Genomic DNA, 25,473 nt, shown 5'->3' with positions numbered 1-25,473 from the left:
ATGTGCTATTGCTACTTTTAAGAGGCTATTAAATAGCAGGGCTGCTGCGCACGGGACCAGAACATAGCAGGCTGGGAGAGGCGGGGATGCTGTTTGGATAGAATAGTTAATAGAACAGACGGACATGACCGTGATTACTGAAGTTAGTGGGATAAAATGATTGGCGCTTACGGGCTCTAGAATGAAACTGTGTGGTTTGACACACTGCTCTACCATACAACTTTTTTTTTTTTTTTAAACCCTTGTTAGTACCTACTATGTCCCAGAGCTGTTTGAGGGTTAAAGTGAGACAGGCTTTTAGAAGATGCCTGGCTCCTGTTTTCTAACATCAGTTTTAGGAACTAGTCTATAAATATTAATACTACTTTGATAAATTATTGTTACAAACTCACAAGGGAAAACAAGCTCTGGTCATATCACTTTTATTTACACTGTATCTATGTTACATTGTTTATTCAATATAGAAAAAATATGAATACACTCATAGTATTCTCTTTTAATTTAGTAATTCCACATTGTCAAATATTGACTGTTTTTATATTGGGTTTCTTACCCAATTAAAAAAAAAAGGGAGGGAGAATGGACCTCGCAAACAATTCTTGTCACGTCATAACAGTAATACATTACTCTTTAAAAAAAAAATTTTTTTTTTTTAAAGACTTGTGATTACAACTGCTTTCTGGCTTAAGGAAGTATTTTAAAAGCTAAAAATTCATTCCTACCCCAAGAAAAATTTTAAGGCAAATATCTTAAAACACTCAGTGATCCAGGAGAAAATATATCTTCCTCATTTAAAGGGGTCAGTGCTGAAAGAAAATCAAAGACCCCATTGTACAATGGTTCTATGTATATACCCTCTCCTACCAAAAAAAAAAAAAAACAAAAACCATAAATACTAAAAAAACCAGTGACCATATTAACATAATTGTGTTGGAGAAAAGAAAAATCCACACTTATAAGGATATCAGGTTTCTTTTAAAAATCCATGTTGCAAATAGAATCAATGATTATTTCTTTTGGACATAATACTTTCATTAAATGGGTCAAACTCGCAAATCAATGCTACAAAATACAGTCTTTCCGTCACTTTTAGTTATAATGTACACTATGTCCATAAACACAAGAGTCACCTATCTTAAACGAGATACAAATGAACAAATGGCTTGTTAAAAACCGGAATCGGGACTTATAAACAGTGCAGAAAATGCAAACGCCAAAAATACGATGCCTCCTATGATTGTCACTGTAAGAGAAGAGAAAATAAGTGAAATAAGGCACAATTCCTCTATGGGGGAGCTAAGATGTTACCCATTACTCTTCCAATCTTGTGAGCTAACCTTGAAAAGAAATTAGAAACACTCAAACCCCACTTCCACAGCAAAGAGTGCTTAATACGCCTGACTGTACAGTAATAATCCACTGCTTCTCCAGCACTGTTTCAAGAAATGAGAGTATTAAAACTGAGACAGTGCTGACAGGCAACAACAGAATTATAACTCCTCTTAAAACCCAGTTATTAAAAAGAATGTTTAACGGCCTCTGACAGGCAGAGAAACTTCTCTTATTCCATTTTTAGGCCCTCTCAGCTACACAGGAAATTTTCAGTGGAATCCATAAACGGTCTCCACCTACAAATTCCAACAATTACAAAACACACTGTGAAGGCCAGGAAATTTTATTTCCAACATGATTTTTTTACTCAAATACATTGATAAAAAGCGACTATAAATCTGGTAAGGCTTTTAGATGAATTTGTATTTTACGAACATCTATGTATGTGAAAAACAGTCCATGTTTGCAGTAGCAGGGGCGATGAACCAGACCTCTAAGAGATCATCATTGCAGAGACCGAGTGTACTCCAGAAGTAAAAACTTAGCACGGACTCCCCCTTCTCTCATCTCTTAGTACTTCTAAAAGTTAAAACAGTATTTTCTTTGTAATTTAAAAAATAAAAGGGGTGCCTGGATGGCTCCATCAGTTAAGCATCTGCTTGTTAGCTCACCTATCCATCTCAGGGTGAGTTCAAGCCCCGAATTGGGCTCCATGCTGGGCGTGGAGCCTACTTTAAAAAAAATAATAAAATTGAAAAAAATAAAAAACCAAAGACTTACCAGTTCTGACAGAGATTTTCTGTGCAATCATTCTTCCTCCAATCACTGCCAATCCAGTGCATAAGCAGTGGCCCACGGTCCCACCCACTGCTACACCATACGGGTCCTGGAAGCAAGTATAGCTAATGTTAACTTAAAAGCAGTTGAAACAGTTACCTGACGACTGTCACTGAAGATGCAGACTGACAACAACAAAGCCTAAAACAGTTAAAACTCAAGTGTCTAACTTATGAAAAGTGGAATAGCTGCTCGAAGGAATATGCTCCAGTTATATCTAGGAATAGAGCTAAAAGTAGCAGAAACATTTCTAAGATCAAAATAACCCTAATACGGCCTTTCAGCAGTTGTCGCGCTTCATTCACAGGTGATCTCTAGCTCTCATCACAGGTGATGAGACTCCACCTAGACCTCTCTCCCCTCGGGAAGTGTCCGCTCTGCTGAGGAAACAAGGCAAGCCTCTACAGTACAGACCCTGCCTGCCTTTTCCACGGTGTCCTCCGAGCTTTAACTCAGCGCAGGAACACAGTATTCATTCACTAAGTGCTTGCTACCAGCACAAACTGGAGGTGCTCAGACTGGGAAGACCAGTGAGAGTTTTCCAGAAAAGAAAGCCCTGAAGAACGAGCAGGATGATCTGACTTTGTTTTGTGGAGGAGAGAACATACTAGAAGGCAGCAGGCCCCCAATAAGAGATAACTGCAGAATATGTTAACATAGAACGTAACATGGTGGAGGTCAGCTCATGAAGGACCGGGTCTATAAGCTTAAAATTTAGACTTTAAGACACTGGTTGGTTTTTAGCTGGAGAGTCACAGAACAGGTTTATGCTTTAAAAGTCTAGCGTAGAGAATGAACTGGAAGGGAACAAAATTAAAGGCAAGGTGGTCAAGGGGAGAGGCTATGGCCTGGATTGGGGTGGGAGACTGGAAGCCGAGAAAAGCAGGTAGGTTGGGGAAATTATGGAGGCATAATTGATAAACCTTAGCGATAAGTGAGTGTTAGGTGTTAAGGAAGAGAAAAATCAGGCATGCCAACCGTATTTCTCACCCATAATTCTCTGGATGAATTGTTAATACCAACATGACTTAAAAAGTTAGTTAGTGGAAGAAGTGAAGAAAGGGTTTATGGGTGCTGACAGGAGTTAAAAGTGGAGAAGTTCAGGAGTCCGTTGAGTTCAATGGTGAATAAACTATGGGACTGAAGAGAATGACCCCCGAGAGAGAATGCAGACGAAAGAAAGCAACCCCCAAGGGAAGACAGAGGCAGAGGAGCCCCGAGAAGACCGCGAAGGCGGCCAGGCAACGAGCCTGCCAAGACGAGCACTGTGGGGCCGGTCGGTGGCTGCAGCGAGCGCATAGCCCCACGTCAGCAGTTCTGGTGAGATCACAAAACAGGAGTCAGAAAAAATGGACAAACTCCCATTTCCTATCAGAGCCGAGCCTTTTGAGACTGGGAGAAGGGGAGGGAGAGGGTGGCATCTGGCAGAGAAGTGGAATTGAGGGAAGGGGTAAAACTTTTAGATGAGAAAAACTCACGCCTGCGAAAATTCTTCTTCACAGAACTGGGCTGAGAGGGGCTAAGATTGAAGCCACCGAGTGAGGGGGACATAGAGGGGCGGGGATTTGGAATGCAGCAGGGACAGCACTGCCACCGAGAGGGGGCAATGAGAAGTGGAGCCCTGCTCCCCTGTGAAGTGGGGGATAAGGAGGTCGCTGTGGGGACCGGGAAACGTCCACGGCGACAGAGCGGGACTGCGCCGCCCAGACTCTGTATTCGAACTTCCAAGCTGGCATCCTGGAGGATAGGGCCATCGTATTTGAGAGTGACGCTTGAAAAATCACTGGATTAAGTAAAATTAAATAGTTCCTTTAATACAGAAGTTTTCAGTCTTTGTTATTTGCAAAATTTATTTGACCCTGGAACCTCATACCCCCCCCTTTTTTTTTTTGCTTAGTACCTAATTAACATCTTAAAGGACAGTGTTGGAAGCAGAAATAAAGTTCAGACTAAGACGAACGGAACTTCATTTTAGCATGGTTTACATAAAAAAATACCCAAAAAGTTAGGAACATTAAGGGAACAAATCAGACAACCCGTATTTCTGACCCTGAAGAGCTCACTACGCACCCACACGATGCTGGTAGCCCGGCGAGCGGCTACGGTGCTGTGGGGGCCCCCCACGTGCATTACCCACTTCATCCACACAACCGCCCCACGAAGCAGGTCAATGCCCCATTTTCAGATGAAACGGCACAGTAACCTGGTCCCACAGCACGAGACTCAAGCCTGGTGAGCACACAGCACCCTGCCAGAAGGCGGCAGGACCAAGGGGACGCAGGACAGTGGACCCGGACCTTTCACAAGTCACTCTGTGCCACACAGATGACAGTATTAAGAAAAACGCAGTGATTTCTACCATCATGGCAGCTCACTCTGGCAGAACCACCCCTATTATCGCCATCACCACCACCACCAAAAGGTCACTTACTTTCAAGTCCCAATCCTGCAATCTGAAAGCCAATAAAAAAGGCTAGAAATCAAGAAAAATAGAGGGCACAGCCATTACGGTGACATTTAAGTGGCATCTGACAACTATAAAGATACAGAAGAAAATGCTACAAGGCAGAGAGCCTCCGCTTCTAGTCCTTGCCCCTGCTACCAACTAGCTTAGCTTTGGACAAGTCGCCCAGTGTCTGCGCCTCGGGTTCTGTATCTTTAGAGCAAATCAGAAATCTCTTCTAGCTTACCATTCTAGGTCTTAGTATTCAGGGACTAAGAGCGGCGAAACTGTGTGCCCAGAAGCAAGTCAGCGGTAACCGCACTACCCAGAGACAAGTGCGGTGAACATTTCGATTTCCTGAAGTCTTCTGTCTGCCGAGGAGTGAACATTCCCAGAGCTACACAGAAATCTGTGAGTGAACTAACTGCTCCGACACTGGATGGCCGGGCTGTTGGTGATTTGCCACTGATGATTTTGTAAAGTAACCCCCGCCACACTAACGCTCTAAGACCAAACCGAGTCAAGAAGACGGCCGCGGTATCATTTCGGCAAAACTGAAGGGAACAGGAGTCAACAAGAGAAATCTAAAGACGCCAATTCAGTTGGGACACAGGATGCCACCTGACTGTAGAAAGTGGAGACAGGCCATTTTAAAGAGAATCAGGATTATGAGGTCTAGAACAGTGTAGCATATGAAGCTTGGCCCAGACTGTCCAGGGTCCTCTGGAGCGAAGTAACATTGTTACGCTTGGTTTTACTATTAATACAGAAGCAGCTGTACTCACCTCTCTAGCTGCCAAAACAATTGTAGTTAGTTGTGAGCGATCACCCCATTCTGCTAAGAACGTTAATGTAAGAGCTTGAACAAAGATGGGAGAGATAAAATGCAGCCATCTTTTCTGAGGTATCGTTGTGCTTGCACCCGTTTCAACATCTCCTGGTCCATTTAAGAGTTTGGTTCGTTGAAACTAAATTTTTAAAAAAAGGTGGGGGGAAGAGAGAGACATTAATTCCAGGAAGCAAATCAAAATCGTACAAAATTACTTAATCTTTCTTTTAAAAAGTGTTTAAATTTTATGGACTATGCTCCAAGAAACTAAAATTATGTGACCCCAAACTTTTCTTTTGAACTACTCTCCCACAACAACACACACTCTATTCTCAATTCTTCCATTCCTCCGCAACAAAATCAGTATTTACTGCTCACTCTCCTACACGCTGGGGGGAGAAGCGGAAGATCCCAAGTACAGCTCCTGCTTCGCGGGCGCTCATAGTCACGACCTCAGGAGCTGGTCTCGCGAGGTCCGCCCGAGCCCGGCGTCCTTCCCCACCGCGTGGCCCTCACCCGGAGTCCGACCACACACAGCTCTAAGAACGCACACCAGGCACGACGTTGCTTTTTTCGCGGCCCACACACATCACACGGCTAGGGATGGCCACCGAGAACCTCTGATGGTGCCGAATCTTAGCTGAGTGCTTTCCTGGTCCCGGTATTAATACTGCCATACTTACTTCTTCATCTTTTTTCTTTAATTCCGCCTGAACTTCTTCCAGTTCCTCTTGACCTTCATCTGGACTCATCTTTAAGCCTTCTCGCAGCATTCTAATGCCAAAAATGGCAAATAACGCAGTTGAAACATAGTACGTATACACCCTGGGGATGACTGTGGTGGCGTAGCCGAACAAAACTGGAAGAAAATGCGGCAGTGCCCGGTTAATCCGCGCGCATCACAACAGCCCGCAGACTGTCCTCGGGGTGGCTCAGTCAGGTGAGCGGCCAGCTCTTAAATTCGGCTCAGGTCGTGATATCAGGGTCCCGGGACCAAGCCCCGTGTCTAGCTCTGCTCAGCGCGGAGTCTGCTTCAGATTCTCTCTCTCCCTCTGCTCCTCCCCCACCCGTGTGCGCGCTCTCGCTCTCTCTCAAATACATCTTAAAAACAACATGGTTCTAAAGGAAAAATGGTTCACATGAGAAGCTAATCTAATACATATGAAACCTTAAATAATTCCACTTCTTTCCCTCCATCAACTTTGGGTCCTTCTATCAAGCCAATGGTCTAATATAATGAATTCGATGGTCCAGCTGAAGACGGCACGTACTCCACAGGGAGATCGCGAACTCCTCTCCGGACAGTCAGCCAGGGGCTGGCTTGCCACAGGTCACGCAGGGCACAGTACTTTAGGTAGAAAGTTAACGTCGATGCCTTCTAAGGATCCTGAGATCTTATAACCTGGAAGCTATACCACTTTCGTAAGTGATATTTCATCACAAATCTTTAAATTACGAACTTCTATAGTGAAGAATCATGAAAGATTCTCATGATATGTAGGATTCAAACTCTGTTAGTTTTCAACTACTTCAAGTAAGTATACCTGATATAAGAAAATAATTCCTATACATATATTAAAATAACATTTACAACAGACTCAAATTTATTCAGTACCATTCTTTCCCTTTGTTACAAAGAGGACAACTGTATTAGTTATACAAAAAACTATACTTAGAACCATATCAAGAACTCAAATCCTAACTGTGAAAACACACTTATACCAGTATTATCAGTTAGTTCAGTATTTAAATCTTAACTAAGGAAAGGCCAGAGGACATTTCCATATACATAATAAATGCAACTACTCTTCACTTCACATGCTCTTTTTATAAAACGAGTACACTTAAAATCTGCCTGAACATCAAATGTACAACCACATCAGATGTATTCCCAAGTTGCTACATTACGAAATTGAAGATTTTAAAATCATGTTTAGGAAGACATCAAATCTATGCTTGTGTGTTTGTGTTCTAATGGTATGTGTGAACATGTATGTCTGCATATATGCGTGTGCACACACACGACAGATTTGCTAGCTCTCGCCACTGAGAAGGCCATGAAGTAAAGACATCTCAGTAACGAGCCCACTTTCCATGCAGATCTTGGTTTCTAACAGCATTCCTCCTGAAAAGGCTCCTCAGGAGAACAGCTAGTTCCAGGGTTGGGCAGATGGGGCTGGAAAGTAAGCAAGAGCAGAACAACGATGGGAGCATGACACAAGGACCGGGAGCCAGCTTGCAGGGGCTCCCACCAGCCAAATCTGGGACAATTTAAGCAATATAGTTAAGTAAGTAATTAAAACCCACGGAAAAAATGAATTCCCCTGTTTATATTGACCACACATAGACAAGCCTGTGGCATGGGAAGGAGCTCTTTGTTAGTGCGGTGTGCCAGGGCCCATGGGAAACGGGGATGGGGCCCCAGAACCAGAAAGTCATCCTTCTGCAGTCACGAAGGCAACACCGAGATCAGGTGAGAATCATCCACTCTAAACATCAGGGACAGAGTATCTGCATTGTCTTACAGCGTCTTTGTAAAGACTGCATATTGGGGCGCCTGGGTGGCACGGTGGTTAAGCATCTGCCTTCGGCTCAGGGCGTGATCCCGGCGTTGTGGGATCGAGCCCCACATCAGGCTCCTCTGCTAGGAGCCTGCTTCTTCCTCTCCCACTCCCCCTGCTTGTGTTCCCTCTCTTGCTGGCTGTCTCTATCTCTGTCGAATGAATAAATAAAATCTTAAAAAAAAAAAAGACTGCATATTATATGCAGGGAAAGAGACCACATACAAGAGAAATCTTGACATCAGTGAGGGACAGATGGACATCATGTTCTTCCAGACATGACAGTCTCAGAGGGACAAACACCACCTATGCAGTATTCTAGTCAAGAATCCACCACCTTAATCTAATCACGAGAAAACAAACTGAGGAGCAATCCATTAAAGGGGGAGGGGCTGTATTCTTTTAAAAAAAAATGTTAATATTGTAAAACACAAGAAAAGGCTGTGGAAGTACTTCGGATTAAAAGACTAAAAAGAACCAAATGTAATACCTGACCTAGAGTCGCTCCTCTACGGGAGGGGAAAACTGCTACAGAGGATATCAGGTCCACTGACAAAACTAAAATAGTAATGGTAAAGCATGTATCACTTCATCCGTGTATATAAATATACATATATTTAGATACATAAAACGTTATGTATATACGTACGTACTTAATGTATCTACAGATACAGCATGGATATGTCACATGTATCTATAAATATATAAATCATGCATGTACATCCACATGCATAATTTTATTTAGATACAGGTCACAAACGCTAAAGCAAATGAGGTAAAATGTTAACAGTGAATCTAGATAAAAAGGTATATGGGTGTTCTTTGTACTGTTCCATTTTTGCAACTTTGTAAATTTAAAATATTTTCCGTAAAAAGGTTTAAATTTAAAAATGGAATGTAGCAAACCTCTTTTAAATCTCCTAAACTCGGTTTTCCTTCTATCTTCAGATAATCTAAAAAAAAAACCTTGATACTTAACGGACACTTACAATGCCATCTTTTCTGCCTCACATCTCCAGAGAGAGCAAAAACTACCTGGCATTGTAACTTCTTCTTCTTCTGGTTACAGTCCCTCTATTTTCTCTTTCTTTAGAAACCTTCCCTCATAATCAAGCACTTTTGCTCTGGGAACAGTGAGATGTTACTTCTCTTTAAACAAGGACTTTGCAACAAGTCAGAAGGCAGCTGCACATGTCCTGGTCCTTCTACATCTTGGCACTGTAGAAGTTCCAAGAAAAATCACCTGAAGTGAAGACAGATTTGGGACTCACTTTCGGGTAATTAAATTGAGAACACTCAGCATAAGGACATTAGCGTGAAGGGGGAGAAATGGGCCAAGAATAAAACTGTGGGGAATATGAATATTCAATGGCACAAAATTTTTTCCCAGAGAGACAGAAACAGAACTATAAACACGGGGGTCACAGAAGCCAAGAGAATAAAAAGGTGGGAATGCCCAAGAATGTGTTCTGAGGGGGCTCGCTGAAATGGAAACTGAATTCTAATCAAAGGAAAGCTGATTACTGAAGCCTTTCCAAAGTGTCAGAAGCAGAAATCAGATTACAAGTGACGAAGGAGTGAAATGGGAGAAAGGCAATGAGGAGGAAGAGCAGCAGAAGGAAGCTCCAAAGTACCCGGGACTGTCATCGACGGACGGCACACGACTGTCACTGTCGGACGACACAGAAAGGCTAAGCGAAGCCCCGGCGACGTGAGGGGCCTGCCTAGCATACTGAGCCCTCCGCCAGCGTCTCAGCGGGGCAAGACCACAAGCGCGCCATCTCCAAACTGCGGCTGATGGACTCCCAGGGATATACAAACACTTCACAAGGGGACCCGGATGAATACTTTGTAAAGAAATCCATTTCCCAGTTCGACTTCCATCGGTACTCTTTCCTAAAACTCATCTGCCTGAAAACGTGCTTGTGGTTAAGGAGTCAGTCAGGCTCCCCCCTTTCTCACATCCCTTCTTCAGTTGCCTTTTGTCCCCTTTACAAGGATGCGCCTTTTACCCAGCTTTCCACGGTGCATTTCCCCATTGTGGAAAAATATGTTTATCCTCGGGCAGCAAAGAAGGGGTCTAAAATACTGGGGTCCTCAATCAAGGCATCATAAACTTGCTCTGTACTTGAAGAACTAGCTTCCGTGAGAGGTCAGAGAGATGCGGAGAGGTTAAAGACTGAGCACCCGAAACACTTCACACAGACCGAGACCCTACGAGGGAAGCAGGCATTATCGGCTCCATTCCACAGATGGGGACGCTGAGGCTCCAGGTGAAGGAACTTAGCAGTAGGCCATAGGCCACCGTGCGGCAGTCAGGTTCCCACCCAAGTCTGACTCTCAGGGGAAAGCTCCGTTTTCCACCCAGCTAGGTGGCTTGCGGTGGCTCCTGAATCAGACTCAACTATGCTTCATTATTTAGTGTTAGGTTTACCTTCCCATGGTCTAATTCTTTGAAAAACTGAAGCCTATACAACAGTAACACTAACTGGGAATCTAAGAACATTTCATCCCTTTATTATAAGGGGTAAGAACAGCTTAATCAAACACAACAAACCGAAAGTGACTCTTCATTTACTGATTACCAAATGTCCTTCAACAGTTAATGCTTTCAAACACGTCCTTGAAATGTCCTTCAATCTATAATCCTCTGTTGCGACTTGAGTCCTATTTCTAAGAGATCAGATAGAAGGTTGTCTGGACTGAAAAGAGAAAAAGCCAGGGTATACACAGCCAAACCAAGGATTAAAAAAACTAGTGAATAAATGAGGAGTATGGATCTTGGCTGTGAATGGCTGAATTTTAATTTTAAAAGTACAACATGGTTTTTAGTAATGTATGTAACTGCCACCATCTTCTGTTTTACTAAATTCTGGAACTCTGTCAATGGAAGTATACCTAACTAGCTAGCTCAATGAGTCAGTGACTCAATGCCCCACACCATGCTTTCTCCTTAATTCAGTAAAGCCCTGAGGAGGAAAAGCACACTCACCTGATAAGCACGTCATTAGGCCCAAGGCGAGCATAGCCCCAGCCAAGACCGTCAGCCGGTTATAGCGCATTGCCATGATGGCAGCTATAAAAAATGTCTTATCACCCAGTTCAGACACGATGATAACGGATATGGCAGCGACAAATGCATGGATAAATCCCAAATTCGTTTGGGCAGCCGGATCTTCTTTATTGCTATGAACCGGGGCAGCTGGTGTAAATCCTTTCTGAAATAAAAAATAAATAAATCTGTATCAGCTATTTTTTGGAAAAAATCATTACTTAAAATTCTTTTATTTTTGAATGTGAATTAAGAGTTTTTCTGTCATGGTCATTAGACTCACCGTCTAAGGACTGTGTAACGACCAGAACCTCTAATTGGTGGGTGCTACAATGCAGATCCACGTACAATTCTACAAAATAATTTTTTAAAAAAAGAGTAGAGCAACCACATATTAAAACTTCTTTATTTTCTAAGTATTTGTGATTTGAGATTTAATTCTCAGCTATGTCTCAAATTTTTATTTGTAACTTGAGTGGAAGAGCCAGATATGTTTATCAAACATTCAAGTAACAGAAAGCCAAGAGAAGTTCCTTTAACATTTTATAGGCCAAAATAGGATCCAGAAAGTTCTCAACAGGCTAGAGCAAGAAATGGCTCTAGCTAAGATGAGATTTAACATAGCTGGATATAAAAATATGTAAAGAATTTATACAACACCAAAAAACCCTAATAATCTCATTAAAAATGGGCAGAGGGGGGTGCCTGGGTGGCGCAGCGGTTAAGCGTCTGCGGTTAAGCGTCTGCCTTCGGCTCAGGGCGTGATCCCGGCGTTCTGGGATCGAGCCCCACATCAGGCTCCAACGCTGGGAGCCTGCTTCTTCCTCTCCCACTCCCCCTGCTTGTGTTCCCTCTCTCGCTGGCTGTCTCTATCTCTGTCGAATAAATAAATAAAATCTTTAAAAAAAAGAAAAATGGGCAGAGAACCCAAACAGATATTTTCCCAAAGACGTCCAGGTAGCCAACAGCCACACAGAACAATGCTCCACATCACTTGTCATCAGGGAAACGCAAATCAGAACCATCCTGAGGTATCATCTTAAACCTGTCAGAACCGCTAGAATCAAAAAGATAAACGAGTGTTGGTGAGGATGTAGAGAAAAAGGAACCCTCGTGCACCTGGTGGAAATGTAAACTGAGGCAGCCACTGTGGAAAACAGTACAGGGGATGCCTCAAAAACTTACAAATAGAACTACCCTATGATCCAGCACAGGGCATCTACCCAAAGAAACCAAAAACACTAATTTGAAAAGATCTATGCACTCCTATGTTTACTGCAGAATTATTTACAATAGCCAAATAGGGAAGCAACCTAAGTGTCCATCAACAGAAGGATGAATAAAGATGTGGTACGCGCACGCGTGCACACACACACACACACACACACACACACACAGAGTAGAATATTACTCAGCCATAAAAAAAAAAAAATTGAGATCCTGGGGCGCCTGGGTGGCTCAATCGGTTAAGCATCTGCCTTGGGCTCAGGTCCTGGGATCGAGGGCCCCTCGTCAGGCTCCGTGCTCAGCGGGGAACCTGCTTCTCCCTCTGCCCCTCCCCCCTGCTTGTGTGCTCTCTCTTGTTCTCAAATAATAAAATCTTTCAAAAAAAATGAGATCTTGCCATGTGCAATAACATGGATGGACCTAGAGGGTATTATGCTAAGTGAAATCAGAGAAAGACAATTACATATGGTTTCACTTTTATGTGGAATCTAAAAAACAAAACAAATAAACAAAAAGCAGGAACAGACTCATAATTACAGAGAATGGATGGTTACCAGAGGGGTGGGGGTAGGATGATGGGGGAAGGGGAGCGGGGATACAGGCTTCTGGTTGCAGAGTACACCATGGGAATGAAAGGGACAGCACAGGGGACACAGCCAACAGTACCGCAGCGGCGCTGTATGGGGACAGTAGCCACACGTGTGCCGTATGGGGACAGCACACACACAGAGCTGTCGCATCACCATGCTGTACACCTGAAACGTAACACTGTCAAATACACTTCAATAAAAAAAATTAGGGGCGCCTGGGGGGCACAGCGGTTAAGCATCTGCCTTTGGCTCAGGGCGTGATCCCAGCATTCTGGGATCAAGCCCCACATCAGGCTCCTCCGCTAGGAGCCTGCTTCTTTCTCTCCCACTCCCCCTGTTTGTGTTCCCTCTCTCGCTGGCTGTCTCTGTCAAATAAATAAAATAAAATCTTTTTAAAAAAAATTAGAACTTAAAAAAAAAAAAAAAATATATATATAGCTGGATATATAGATGGTCCTACGCTAAGTCTAAAAATACCCTAGGGGGTGTCATGTGGTCTAATAAAGACAAACTGAAGTCTTGGTTGGCATTAAGGTCATTTTAAGCTGAAAATGTAACCATGCTCAAACAAGCAAAAAGCACTTTAAGTATTTTTAACAGTTAGTGACAAGTCCATTATTCTGTGCTGCTCAGCGTTCTTCTCCAAAGTTCTGTACAGTTCCGGGGCACCACCGTGGAGAAGGTTCTGCCCCCTGAAGATCTTCCCAGACAGAAGAGGCTCTAAAACCAGGGATTGGCAGGCTGCCGTGAGGCCACGACCAGCCTGGGTCAGCTGAGAATGTTTTTTACATTTTTAAGGGGTTGCAAAAAACAAAAAGGATCGGAAGGGGGAGGGATGGAAGAAGGAAGGGAAATTATACAATGGAGACCTTAAAAACCTAAATTTTAACTGGCCCGTTAAAAAAAAAAAGTTTGCCAACTCAGGCTGTAAAAAACAATTAAATAGGGGCGCCTGGGTGGCACAGCGGTTAAGCGTCTGCCTTCGGCTCAGGGTGTGATCCCGGCGTTATGGGATCAAGCCCCACATCAGGCTCTTCCGCTATGAGCCTGCTTCTTCCTCTCCCACTCCCCCTGCTTGTGTTCCCTCTCTCGCTGGCTGTCTCTATCTCTGTCGAATAAATAAAATCTTTAAAAAAAAAATTGTGAAAACTGTAAAGATAAACGAATTCTAATTAAATTCTTATTGAAAATCACTTATCTTGGTATACCTAAATACCCTAGGCTTATTGAAAGATTATTGAAAATAACCTATTTTGATAATACATTACTTAATACCCTAAGTTGACAGGGGACACTGAAACTGAATGTGCTCCTTTGTTGCCACTGACACTGTCTGTTGGTATGATTGTTTTTAAGAGCAACATGGCAGTATGTAGGAACAGTTATAAAGATTCCCATATTCTTTGGCCCTGTATTTCCACCCTTAGGAAATTATTCCAAGAGAACAATTCATTGAAGATGAAAGGTTATTGTAACATTGAGCCTGCTTCTTCCTCTCCCACTCCCCAGGCTTGTGTTCCCTCTCTCGCTGGCTGTCTCTATCTCTGTCGAATAAATAAATAAAATCTTAAAAAAAAAACAACAACAAATAAGGGCCTGGGAAGGACTGGGTGCCTACGTTCCCATGACTGCGACGGTCCGTCTGTGGGTATCTCCGCTGTGGGTCCCAACACGTAGAACTATAAAGTCACGGGTGTTGGTTTAGGTGGCAGATTGTAGCTCACCCGGACAAAAGATTGTTTCCGCCGAGAGAGCCACGTGAAGCCGAACGGGACCGCCAGAGAAGGCAGTCCGTTTCCTCCTCCACGCCCGAGTTCCGGAGAAGAGAACCTGCGCTTAGAGGCACGCGCTGCGTCGGAGGGCTGCAGCCTGGGCCATTCTGTGTCTCGGGGGTCTCTAGGCACTATCCAGTCATTGGGTGTCCCAGCTGAAGGTGAACGACCGGCATCTGGCAGGTGGAAGCCACAGGTGTGGCTATGGACATGCACCATGCGCAGGACCGCCCCCCAACCCCCACAGCAAAGAATTCCCGAATCCAACACGTCACTAGTTCCCAGGCTGGGAAACTGGGCTAGCCAAATCACTTCTAAATGTCTCCTCCAAGCCTAACCGCCATTCTTGAATTAACTTTTAAGGCCTGTGAATCGCTAGAAACCTAAGAAATAAAAAAGAGAAAGAAACCCCCAAACACATGTGATATCTGACAGGGTAAAAACAGAAGTACTTTGATTTACAAAGGTCCTAGTCAGAGATGTCAGAGATATGAATAAAATCCTAAATTCTTAGTGCGCATGTCATTCCTCAACTCACAACATAAACTTGAGTCCCAATTCCACAGTAAAGATCAGCAAGGTTTAAGCATTTATCAGACGAGACCTTTGAGCTAAAAATCGGGGAAATTTAACATTTTAGAAAATATCTGGTGTTAGGATTAAGTCAAAGGGACGGCCTTGGAAGCCAGCTCTTGATAAAGCAGGTACCATTTTAAGAAATTCTTGCTTTCTCTCCATGACCATTTTAGTTCCGTCTACACTGATGTTCCTTTAAAGATGGGCTTCCTTTCTCATCAAATACTCTATGATCATTAAGCATCATAAAAAAATACAAGCATTTCAACTCAGCTCTCGTTAATGCAACCATTTTCCTCTCAGGTACACCTTTTGTATGAAGGAATTTCACTGTAAAGTATTTAGGATCTGAAATCCAAGAAAATGTTTAGGAATGAATATACACCATTTATGATCAATTAGCTCCAAGCTCAAAAACAGAAAATGTTTACTTTTAAAAACACAACAGGAATCAAAACTACATGTTCTCATGGCTTTATAATTTCCAGCTATAAAGCCCTGGCCACATTACTCGGCCTGGCTGTTTCTCTGTGAAATGAGGACAAAATAAAACTTGCCTTTCGAGCACAACAAAACAAAAAACTACATATTATTAAAAACTTGCTATACACAGAACACAAGAACATGACCTTGCAGCTTCTACCGTATAGGAGGCTGGTCCTGGATATCCAAACCGAGTGTTAAACCACCAACCACTGTGCTAAGAATTTAAAACCAAAGCAGCAGGGTATTAAGGAGATCAATTTTTAAAACTTAAAGTGCTAATAACAGGGTCAGAAAATGATCATCGGTTGTCAAGGGCCTAAGTGCTTACTGTGTGCAAGGAGCATGTCCTTTTTCTCATTCACCTTCAGGGTGACTCTGGTTGACTGCAAGCCGTCCAGGGCCAAGGCCTTCCCACTTACTCTACGACCTCGGGCAGGAAAACCTCCCCGGGACTCGAGCTGCGGGCCCCTGTGAAGTTAACTACATGAGCTACCACACAGAAAGCTGCTACGGTGACGCTAGCGAACAGTCACCACAGCGCACCACAACACGACCCGTTACATCTTTATAAAACGAGGTTAGTTCGTCATGTTACCTCACTGTTGAACAATGAGCCACAGCAGCTCTGGCCACTAGAAAGTAATGCAGGCCACAGAATTTACATTTCCTGGTAGCCACGTTTTAAAAAGTAAAAACAGATAAAATTATTTTTAATAATATTCTGTTTAACCCGATATATCCAAAATACTACTCTGGGAACAGCATCCTTTCTTCCACGCGGCGGCCGTCTGCTCAGCACACCCAGCTCCGCGCGGCTCCATCCGGCCCAGCCACGTCTCCAGGGCGCGGCGCCACCGGCTCAGGCCTACAGCTCGGCGCAGTGCGACGCAAGAGCCTTCGCCCCTGGGAACCACCAGCTCAATCGTGCAGTCCTACTGCCCTTCCCACCTCCTTTTTCTGATTCTCCTTGATTCCTCAAGATCCGACTTACACAGAACCTCGTAAGCAAGGCCGAGCGAAACGACGCCCGCCCCCCACGATCCTGCCATCCTCGAGCGAAAGTGAACGCATACCGTGGGCATGGCAGGTACAGAATTGAAACAAAGCTTAAGACAGGGACACTGCAGAGTTCATCTTTTTGTATCAGAAGCATATATAAATGTAATGCTGTCGTCTGTAATAACAAAAGACAAAATAAATGTCGGGCAACGGGGAACTGGTTAAATAGTCGCTCTGTGTATCAGAATATTATACTCTAAAATATAAGTAAAAAATAGAATGTTTTATTTATACCAATAAAGAAAAATCAGTAAGATATTTTTAAGTTGGAAAAAAGCACCTATTACACGTGTAGTCATCGGACGTATGTGTGGAGGGGCGTGGGAGGGAGGGAGGTTTACGGTTTAGTGCCGTTGTCAATGCGTGCCAGCTCTCAGCAAAGAGTCAACTGTTTGATGTTCACAGGGAAGAAACCAGGATGACTACAACAGAAGTCGGCAAACTTCTTCTTAAAGGGCCAAATATTTAACCTCACGTGACAGACTCAGACGCCGTAGCTGGGCAGAGCCACAGGTAATACCTGAATGAACGGCACGGCTCTGCTCTGATAAAAAACTGTTTTACAAAAACAAGCAGCCAGTGGTAAGATGCAGTTTGCTGACCCCTGAACCAGAATACAAGAAAAGGAGGAGACAAACTGTTTCTCTCTACGTTCTCTGTACTTTTGGTTTCTTGTTTTTACCACGCGCATGATTACAGACACCTGTTGTGCACTGCTTCAAAAATCTCTTGGCCTAATCTCGTGCTCTACTTATAGAGAACCAATTCCTTGAAGGCTATTAATTGGTTTCAGGCAGGTCCAACCACAAAGTAAGGGCTCTGTACTCCTTCACTACCCGGAAGTATGGAGGAGTTAACGCCTGTGGGGCAACCTTTGACCAAGGGTGAGGTCGGCTCTGAAATTCATCTCATAAGCCTCCCTGAAGCCTCAGCAGGATTTGGTGCGAGCCACCCACACACTGGACTAACTTCAAAATGCACTGGGGTACATGCCCTTATGTCATTCCCAAGACTGACAACTGGAAAGAATACAGGCATCTTCTGAGAACAGGGAGTAAACTCATCAGATGAATGGCTGGGGTAAAATGCGAAAAATAAATTGAGCCCGGACTGAAAATCCTGTCTGTTCTGACCAGCAAGAAGCCCTTAAAAGTTTCTGAGCAGAAGGCACAAATATGATTAAGGCACTGTGGCTAACAGATCAGGGCAGAAAGTAAAGAAGGCCAGCCAGTGGACCAATTAATGAGGTCAGCTGCATTAAGACCAATGTTGAAGACAATTCAGAGAAGGGAAAATTCTGCACATCATGGAAAGGGAAAATATCAACAGAACTTTAAAAATCGCAGTGGAGGAGAATGGATCAAAGATGATGGTAAGGTTTTCTGCTGGGTTTACTGGAATATTTATATTCCTACAAAATATTTGGACAAGTAGGAAAAGAAATAGGTTTGGCTTCAGATACGTTCGCTGTGAGGCAGTAAAAAGCATTTCAAATGAAGGTTTCCAAGAGGCCATGTGAGTTGAGGCCAGGAAAGTCTCAAGGTATGTGTCTGGCTGCTGGCAACCTACACTGATCAGCCAGAGCTTTGCAAGTAAACAGTATTTCCAAGGGAAAGGGAGATTAGATTAAGATGAAAAAATGAGCCTTAGAGAAGGTATTTACCTAGGGAAGGGGGTGGAGAGGGAAAAAAGACCACCACCACCACAACTGTCTTTGAAATACTCAGCCAGGCAGGCGAGCACAGCAGACGGTCAAGTTAGGGGCAGGCACCATTTGCTAAACTACTAACTAGTAGATGCCAAGTATTTTCACACACGCGGTTTAACCAGCTACTCAAAAAACCTGAGGACTGTTATCTTGACTTGAGAGACTGAAACTTATTAAGACTCAAGATCATCCAGCCCAGATGGGGTAGGGCTCTTAAAGAGGAGGGTGAACGGTGTGAAATGAGAGCTGAAAACGACCCCAGGATGTAGCAAGTTGGTGGGTTTTAGGTATCCTTCAAAACCCAAATTTCAGTAAAGGACAACGATTGAAGCCAAATAAGGGAAGCCTAAAGTGAAGCAAAAGAGCAGTGAATTCCCGAATTCCCAGTTAGAAATCTGGTTTAGGGACGCCTGGGTGGCTCAGTCAGTTAAGCATCTGCCTTTGGCTCAGGTCAGGATCCCAGGGTGCTGGGATTCGGTCCCACGTCGGGCTCCTTGCTCAGCACTGAGCCTGCATCTCCCTCTGCCTGCCCCCGACAAATAAATAAAATCTCAAAAACAAAAAAAAGAAATCTCGTCTATAAAACTGAAGAAATAGAAATGAATACATCAAGCAGTTAAATTATTGGTCTTTTTTATTCCCCCCTTTCCCAAAAAGGAGAAGCCCATGGGCATGTGTCAGCAGACAGAACGGAGCCAACGAAAGGGCGAGCATAAAGACTCCGAGGAGGGAAAGGAGCGGAGGTCAGAAGAGAACAGGGACACAGAGAGGAGGCACGGGGATGGCAGTCTCGCCCCACACACGGGGAAAGGCAGAAAGTGTAGGTGCTACAGGCGGGTCAAAGGCAGGGACAGTAACACAACTCTGCTACCCCACTATCCAGTTACACCGTGTCCTACCGGTCAGTCGTGAAACACCCGTGCCTGCCTTCGTACAAATACCACCATTTCAGTATTTTAATTTGAGTGTCAGATGCAAATTATTTACATCCTGAGAGGTTAAAAAAAATTGCTGAATAAAACTCATCTTTAAAAAAATTGCTGAATGGGGCGCCTGGGTGGCTCAGTCCGTTAAGGGCCTGATTCGGCTCTAGGATCGAACCCCACGTGGGGCTCCCAGCTCAGCGGGGAGCCTGCCTCTCCTTCTCCCTCTGCCTGGCGCTCTGCCTACCTGTGCGCGCTTTCTCTCTCAAATAAATAAATAAATCTTTTTTTTTTAATTGCTGAATAAAACATCTTTTACTCAATTAAAATTAGTTCCAAACTGAAAAACAGTGCGGCGGCGGGGAGCAAGTGCCCTGTGTGCTCTCATGATCTTCAGGAGAAGGATGCAAACGCCAACAGGACCAACAGAACTCCCACTCGCGTCCCAGAGCCCAGACACAGCGGGCGGCAGTGACCCGACGGAAAGCTGCGTGGGGACCCCGCCGCACCACACGCGGCCGCCCGGCAGAGCCAGAGAAGACGCCGAGGCCCCTGCGAAACAGGAGCCACAACCAGCGAGCCGGGAAAGGGCCGGGCTCCCCGCAAGAAAACAGCAATAAAGCCGCTCAACGAAAGGCATCAGAGGTGAAATCTGGAGGTAAAGGAGTCTAGAGGAAAATGCTTAGAGCTGGCTTAGAACGGTCTCCTCACCATTCCTTTACTGAATCAAGTCAGAAAAGCCTTTCCCACAAAGTGGAAAATGTGCACAAAAATATATGTGCAACTTAATTAAGACACCATGGAAAAACCTGGCTTTAAAAGATTTTGTAAAGGGTGACTGGGTGGCCCAGTCAGTTAAGCGTCGGACTCCTGATTTTGGCTCAGGTCGTGATCTCAGAGTGCTGAGATCCACCCCTGGGTCCTGTGTCGGGCTCCAGGTTCAGCAGCGAGTCTGCTTGAAATGCTCTCTCTCCCTCTGCCCCGGCTTGTGCACGCCCTCTAAATAAAATGTTTAAAATAAATACATAAATAAAAAATGAGATTGTATTTAAAGATAAAATTGTATTTTATTACAAATTTTCACTATCCTGTCCTTTCATTTGTGAATGGTTAGGTTTGTTGTTTTTTATTGCTACTTGTTAATTCGTATTAGAATACTATATATTTAACAATTAGATTTTTACAAATACATTTTATTTTAATGAGTTAAACAACTTTATTTTTATAAATGTTACTGTTTTGTAATGTATTTATAAACTGAGATTTGAAATGTATTAAACGTATTTCACTTCACTGATTTTTTAATTGCTTTGATGGTAGAATACCACCAAATTCAGTAACATAATGATCACTTCATTCTGACACACCAATCATGAGTAAGACAGGAGTCACCTGACAGCCTCTATCTTTGCTATAAAGAGGCTAGAACTGGGAGGTTGGGCTGAATGGAGCAGGAGTGCAACCTCATGAAAATGGAAAAAAAGTTTAAAATATCATACAGAAGGTCTTCTCACAGTTCAAAGATAATAAATAAAAGAAATGCCAAGAAACAGTAAAGCAGAAAGACAATAACAAGAATTTGTACTGGGTGAGGTAATAGGCTTTTGTGGCTTTATCAACCATGCTACGCGGCCAGAGCAGTTCTTCGGACTTCCAGAATACACAGTGAATGATAAACTGCCTTTATTAAATCTGTCTGATCTCCCTCAACTAAATGGACTTAATGCTTCTTGTATTATGTGCTCTGCCTGGGGAAGGAATAAGAAAACAACTGAGTAAGTCACTAGAAGCATAAACTGCATAAATGAAAAGATCCAAGTGGTCAACAACTACTCTTTCCAGGATTTGTAAACTGGGGTTTATTTGTAATTGTAAGTACAGAGTGAACCCCCCCCAACTTTTTTAGCTGATTATAGAAAAAAAAAAAAAAAACCCAATGTAGAAAGCCCTGTCAGAAGTTATCTTGTTTCAAAGTACCCTGAGATATAACATTTGTATAATACATCTTACATGTGAATGTCTACCAGTGAAGGAGAGACTCTTCCCCCTCCAGTTTCAGAAGTCCACTGTCACACAGTGGCACGAAAAAAGTTTAAATTTCCTATCCTTTTAAAATATACTGGATGTAGCTGCAAAGCAAATCAGTTGAAACTTCCAGATATCCAGCAACATTCAGCCCTTACTTATATGATTATTAAATTGAACCCTGACCATATCTTACTTTTAACAATGGGACAAAAAAAGCAAATGATACTTATATTACATAGTTTAGAAAACATGAAAGAAAAATCTCTTCCAACATACTGTAGCACCATAGAGAAAAAACCTGAGCCTTATCAAAACATTAGATGAAAATATAATTAAAACAAGATAATTAGATTCTACTACAATATAGAACAATTTAGAATAAATTCCTATCTTGGGACGCCTGGGTGGCTCAGTGGGTTAAGCGTCTGCCTTCGGCTCAGGTTATAATCCCAGGACACTGGAATGGAGTCCTGCACTGGGCTCCTTGCTCAGCAGCGAGTCTGCTTCTCTCCCTCTGCCTGCCGCCTCCCCTGCCTGTGCTCACTCTCTCTCTGACAAATAAATAATCTCTTAAAAAAAAAAAAAAAAAAAGAATAAATTCCTATCTTAAAAGAAGCACCGGGGCGCCTGGGTGGCACAGCTGTTAAGCATCTGCCTTCGGCTCAGGGCGTGATCCCGGCGTTCTGGGATCGAGCCCCACATCAGGCTCCTCCGCTGGGAGCCTGCTTCTTCCTCTCCCACTCCCCCTGCTTGTGTTCTCTCTCTCGCTGGCTGTCTCTATCTCTGTCGAATAAATAAATAAAATCTTTAAAAAAAAAAAAAAGAAGCACCAATAAGACAGCTGACCCCTGAACAATATGGGGTTAGGGGCCCCGCACAGTGGGAAATCTGCTTATATCTTTGGGCTCCCCCAAAACTTTACTAATAGCCTACTGTTGACAGGAAGGCTTATTGATAACATACACTGATATCGATTAACACATATTTTGCATGTTATATGTATTATATACTGTGTTCCTAAAGTAAGCTAGAGAAAAGAAATGTTAAAATCATAAGAGAAAATACATTTACAGTACTGTATTGAAAAAAAATCCACACGTAAGTGGACCCATGCACTTCAAACCTGTTGTTCAAGGGTCAACTGTATATCAAAATATTAAAGACAAAAACCATATTATATTGTGCCTGTTCCTTCCCTTCCCATCTCCAGTTTTAAAGACAAGAATCCTTAAGTCCACTTAAATATAGTCACTGCACACTGCTGCTTTATTTTACAAGGCTAGATTTTTCCTCACTGCCTAAAAAGGTATTATTAATAGCCACACCTACCACTATTTATATCTCAAAAATCTCTATATGACTAAAACTCTTGATAAAGGCCTGGAACGTTACATTCAAAATCTCTCACAAAATTACTTAACCAAAAGTAGTTTCGTTTGAAAATAATGAGGTAATGACAGATAATGAGTTTATATGACAGAAGGTTAAAGGATAAACACTAAAAATACATTTCATGAATCAGCATTTTAGTTCAATTTCAGAAGTGAAAATGGCTAGCAGAGTCAGCTGAGCTCAGGAGTGACAGGCAAGAGAGAAATCACTTTCAACCAGGAAGTTTTAGGGAAGTCTTCAAAGTGTAGGTATCTGCTGGCTCTTGAAAGGTGGGTAGGGTTTTGACCAGTGGGCTCCAAGCTCACCGAAGCCTTTTTAGGGAGGCTGCCTGCTGGGGAGGCTAGCCACAGAGTACATGGCACATCTCCTGTTTGAGTGGTTTGAGTATTGCGTAGGAGCAAGGGAGCGGTGTCGAAAAAGCCTGGAGGCCGGCTGGGACCAAATCAGGAAGAAATCTCAACATCCGGCAGAAGAGGATGGCCTGAAGTCAGTATGCAGGGGCAACTCACTGAGGATTTCGGAGCAGTGAAAAGGAATTCAATTTCAGAACGATGAGTTAGGTGGTGACTGGCTAAATGTAGCCTGGGTGGGAGTGGAGGCCTAGGAAAGGCTGAGCGCTAAACCTCTCCCACTAGAAGAGATCCCAGAGGCCTCAATTCAGGAGTCCTAATTGGAAATGAGGAGAAAGCTTCCCTGGTACAGGGAAGGCCTTTAAAAATGCCGCCGAGGTTCTGCATACAAGTGACTAAGTGATTCTATTAACATAAATTTAGATGTTAATAAGACCAAAGGAACAAGTTCTGGTAGCTTATGAATTTAGTTTTGGCATCCCACACCGCTGCAGCACTCTGTACTGCCAAAGACTGATTATTCCTCTGCGTTCCTGAGGGCTACTTCCTGCAAGCCAGAGCACGTTTTTAAAAAGTGAGAGTCACGCTTCATAATCCATATACATTTGGCAAAACACACAGGCCGTGCAAAGCTGAGTTTGGGTAAGCAGTTTGGGACGAGCGGTTTCAACAATGAAATGTCCTATGCTGTTATCCTCAGAGAACACGAAAAGCCTCCCACTGTCCTGTGTTAAAAACTTTCTACGCGGGATGAGTATCTGCCGCTCTTTAGGACACGTCCGATCATCACGAAGCCCATGCCTCGGCAGCATCCCGGTGCTCCGGGACTGGACAGTTACAGCGGACGCCGGGCTGGGCGCTCCCTTCCCCTCCCCCCGTAAGGAGCCAGGCGGGGCCGGGCGCGACCCGGGAAGAAGCGCCCTCCACCGTCTCCACCCCCAAGGAGCCGGGGCGGGCTCCCCTCCCCCTCGCCGGCCGCAGTGGCCGAGCGCCGGGCTCCGGGCGGCCACGAGCCTGGTACCCGGGGCACCGGCTGCCCAGCACGTCCTGCTCACCTCGGCCCGGGCTGGCTCGGGGCCCTGCACGGCCGCGGGCTGCAGCTGCTGGGCAGGCGCCTGCGGCTCCTTGTTCCGGTGGCTAAGGTCTTCGTCGGGGACAGCGCGTACGCCGGTCGGGGCCCACAGGAGCGCGAGCAGCAGGAGCAGAGGCAGCCGGGGCGCCGATGCGCGGCCACTCCCCCGGGCCGCCGACGCCGCCGCCATCCCGGCGGCCGAGACGGCCACGCACGGGCGCCGCAGGAGGAAGTGCGGGCGACGGGAAGCGTCGACCCCGAGCCGCGCCCGCCGTGCGTCCCTCACGCCTCGCCGCCGCCGCTGCCGCTTAGTGAGAAGTCGGCACCATGCGGGAAGTGGCAAGGGCGGGCGAAAGGCTTAGCGCAGGCCGGCGTCCGCAGCGGCCGGCTCGGTCCTCCCCCTCTCCCGCGGCGGCCAGAGACTCAGCCAACTGTCTCGCTGCGGCCCAGCCCAATTCCTTGGGGCCCCGCCCCTGCCGGTGACAGCCTCCCATTGGCCCGGCGTCCTCCTCGGCGTCGTGACGTCCTCGGGCAGGTTGAGGTGCGGCTCGCGCCCTCTTCCCATTGGACCCCGCGCTCCTGGGAGGTACCGGGCGGCGCGTGACGTTCCTTTCCTCGCATCCTTTTCGCGCTCCATGCGCTCCTTCCTCCCCGGTGTCTGTCCACCCGCGCGGGACAGCACGGTGCTTTGCTTCTGCTCCCACCCGAGTCTTCTGCCCTCATATCCGGGCCGGTCTACGCTGCCCGTAGCCTGTCCTAGATGTCAAATTAGTTGGAGCGCGGTGGTTACGTGGCACTCGTTGTGGGATCCGCTACACCTAGCCGAGTTCCGCGCTTCCTCACGATTCTCGGTGCCGCCTTGAACGTGCGGCCATCTATTGAGGGCGGTGTTCTTGGAGAGTCAAATGCGAGTGTTTAAAACAAATTTCTGAAATGGGACTTCGGAAATAACACACGAAAATCCTCAAAACTTGTTTTAGATATTACTTGTTTGCCTATAATTATCCTCAGACCAGAAACATTTGAAGCATTTCTATTTTGGATGTTTTATACTGCACCTATCTTAGACTGGTCTCTTAACATGTTTGGCTTTTGAAATTAAGTGTTTGGGGGTGCTCGGGTGGCTCAGTGTCAGCATCCAACTCTTGATTGTGTCTCAGGTCATGACCTCAGGGTCCGGAGATCCAGCCTCTGGTGGGGCTCCAAGCTGCTTAAGATTCCCTCTCTCCTTCTCCC

General features: G+C 44.7%; 1 protein-coding gene across 1 annotated transcript; it reads right to left on the bottom strand.

The window, feature by feature from the left end:
* Nucleotides 1–406: 406 nt before the first annotated feature.
* TMEM165 (transmembrane protein 165) lies at nucleotides 407–24,675 on the bottom strand. The gene is made up of 6 exons (XM_026508928.4): nucleotides 24,221–24,675; nucleotides 10,995–11,220; nucleotides 6,125–6,300; nucleotides 5,398–5,580; nucleotides 2,113–2,218; nucleotides 407–1,243 (listed from the first exon to the last, which is right to left on the bottom strand). The coding sequence occupies exons 1-6, from the start codon at nucleotides 24,425–24,427 to the stop codon at nucleotides 1,167–1,169; spliced, it is 975 nt and encodes a 324-aa protein (XP_026364713.2). The 5' UTR covers nucleotides 24,428–24,675; the 3' UTR covers nucleotides 407–1,166.
* Nucleotides 24,676–25,473: the final 798 nt, after the last annotated feature.

This window comes from Ursus arctos, unplaced genomic scaffold (genome assembly GCF_023065955.2).
Source record: "Ursus arctos isolate Adak ecotype North America unplaced genomic scaffold, UrsArc2.0 scaffold_9, whole genome shotgun sequence".
NCBI classification, from domain to species: Eukaryota; Metazoa; Chordata; class Mammalia; order Carnivora; family Ursidae; genus Ursus; species Ursus arctos.
This window is presented reverse-complemented; position numbering and strand designations above follow the sequence as displayed.

Bases quoted from the DNA above. Each gene is read 5' to 3' on its own strand.
- TMEM165 (XM_026508928.4), bottom strand. From the start codon at position 24,427: ATGGCGGCGGCGTCGGCGGCCCGGGGGAGTGGCCGCGCATCGGCGCCC. The intron at 2,219-5,397 runs GTGAGTACAGCT...ACTTGCTTCCAG, and splicing joins TTGTTTTGGCAGCTAGAGAG to GACCCGTATGGTGTAGCAGT. The intron at 1,244-2,112 runs GTAAGTCTTTGG...CTTCTCTTACAG, and splicing joins GAAAATCTCTGTCAGAACTG to TGACAATCATAGGAGGCATC.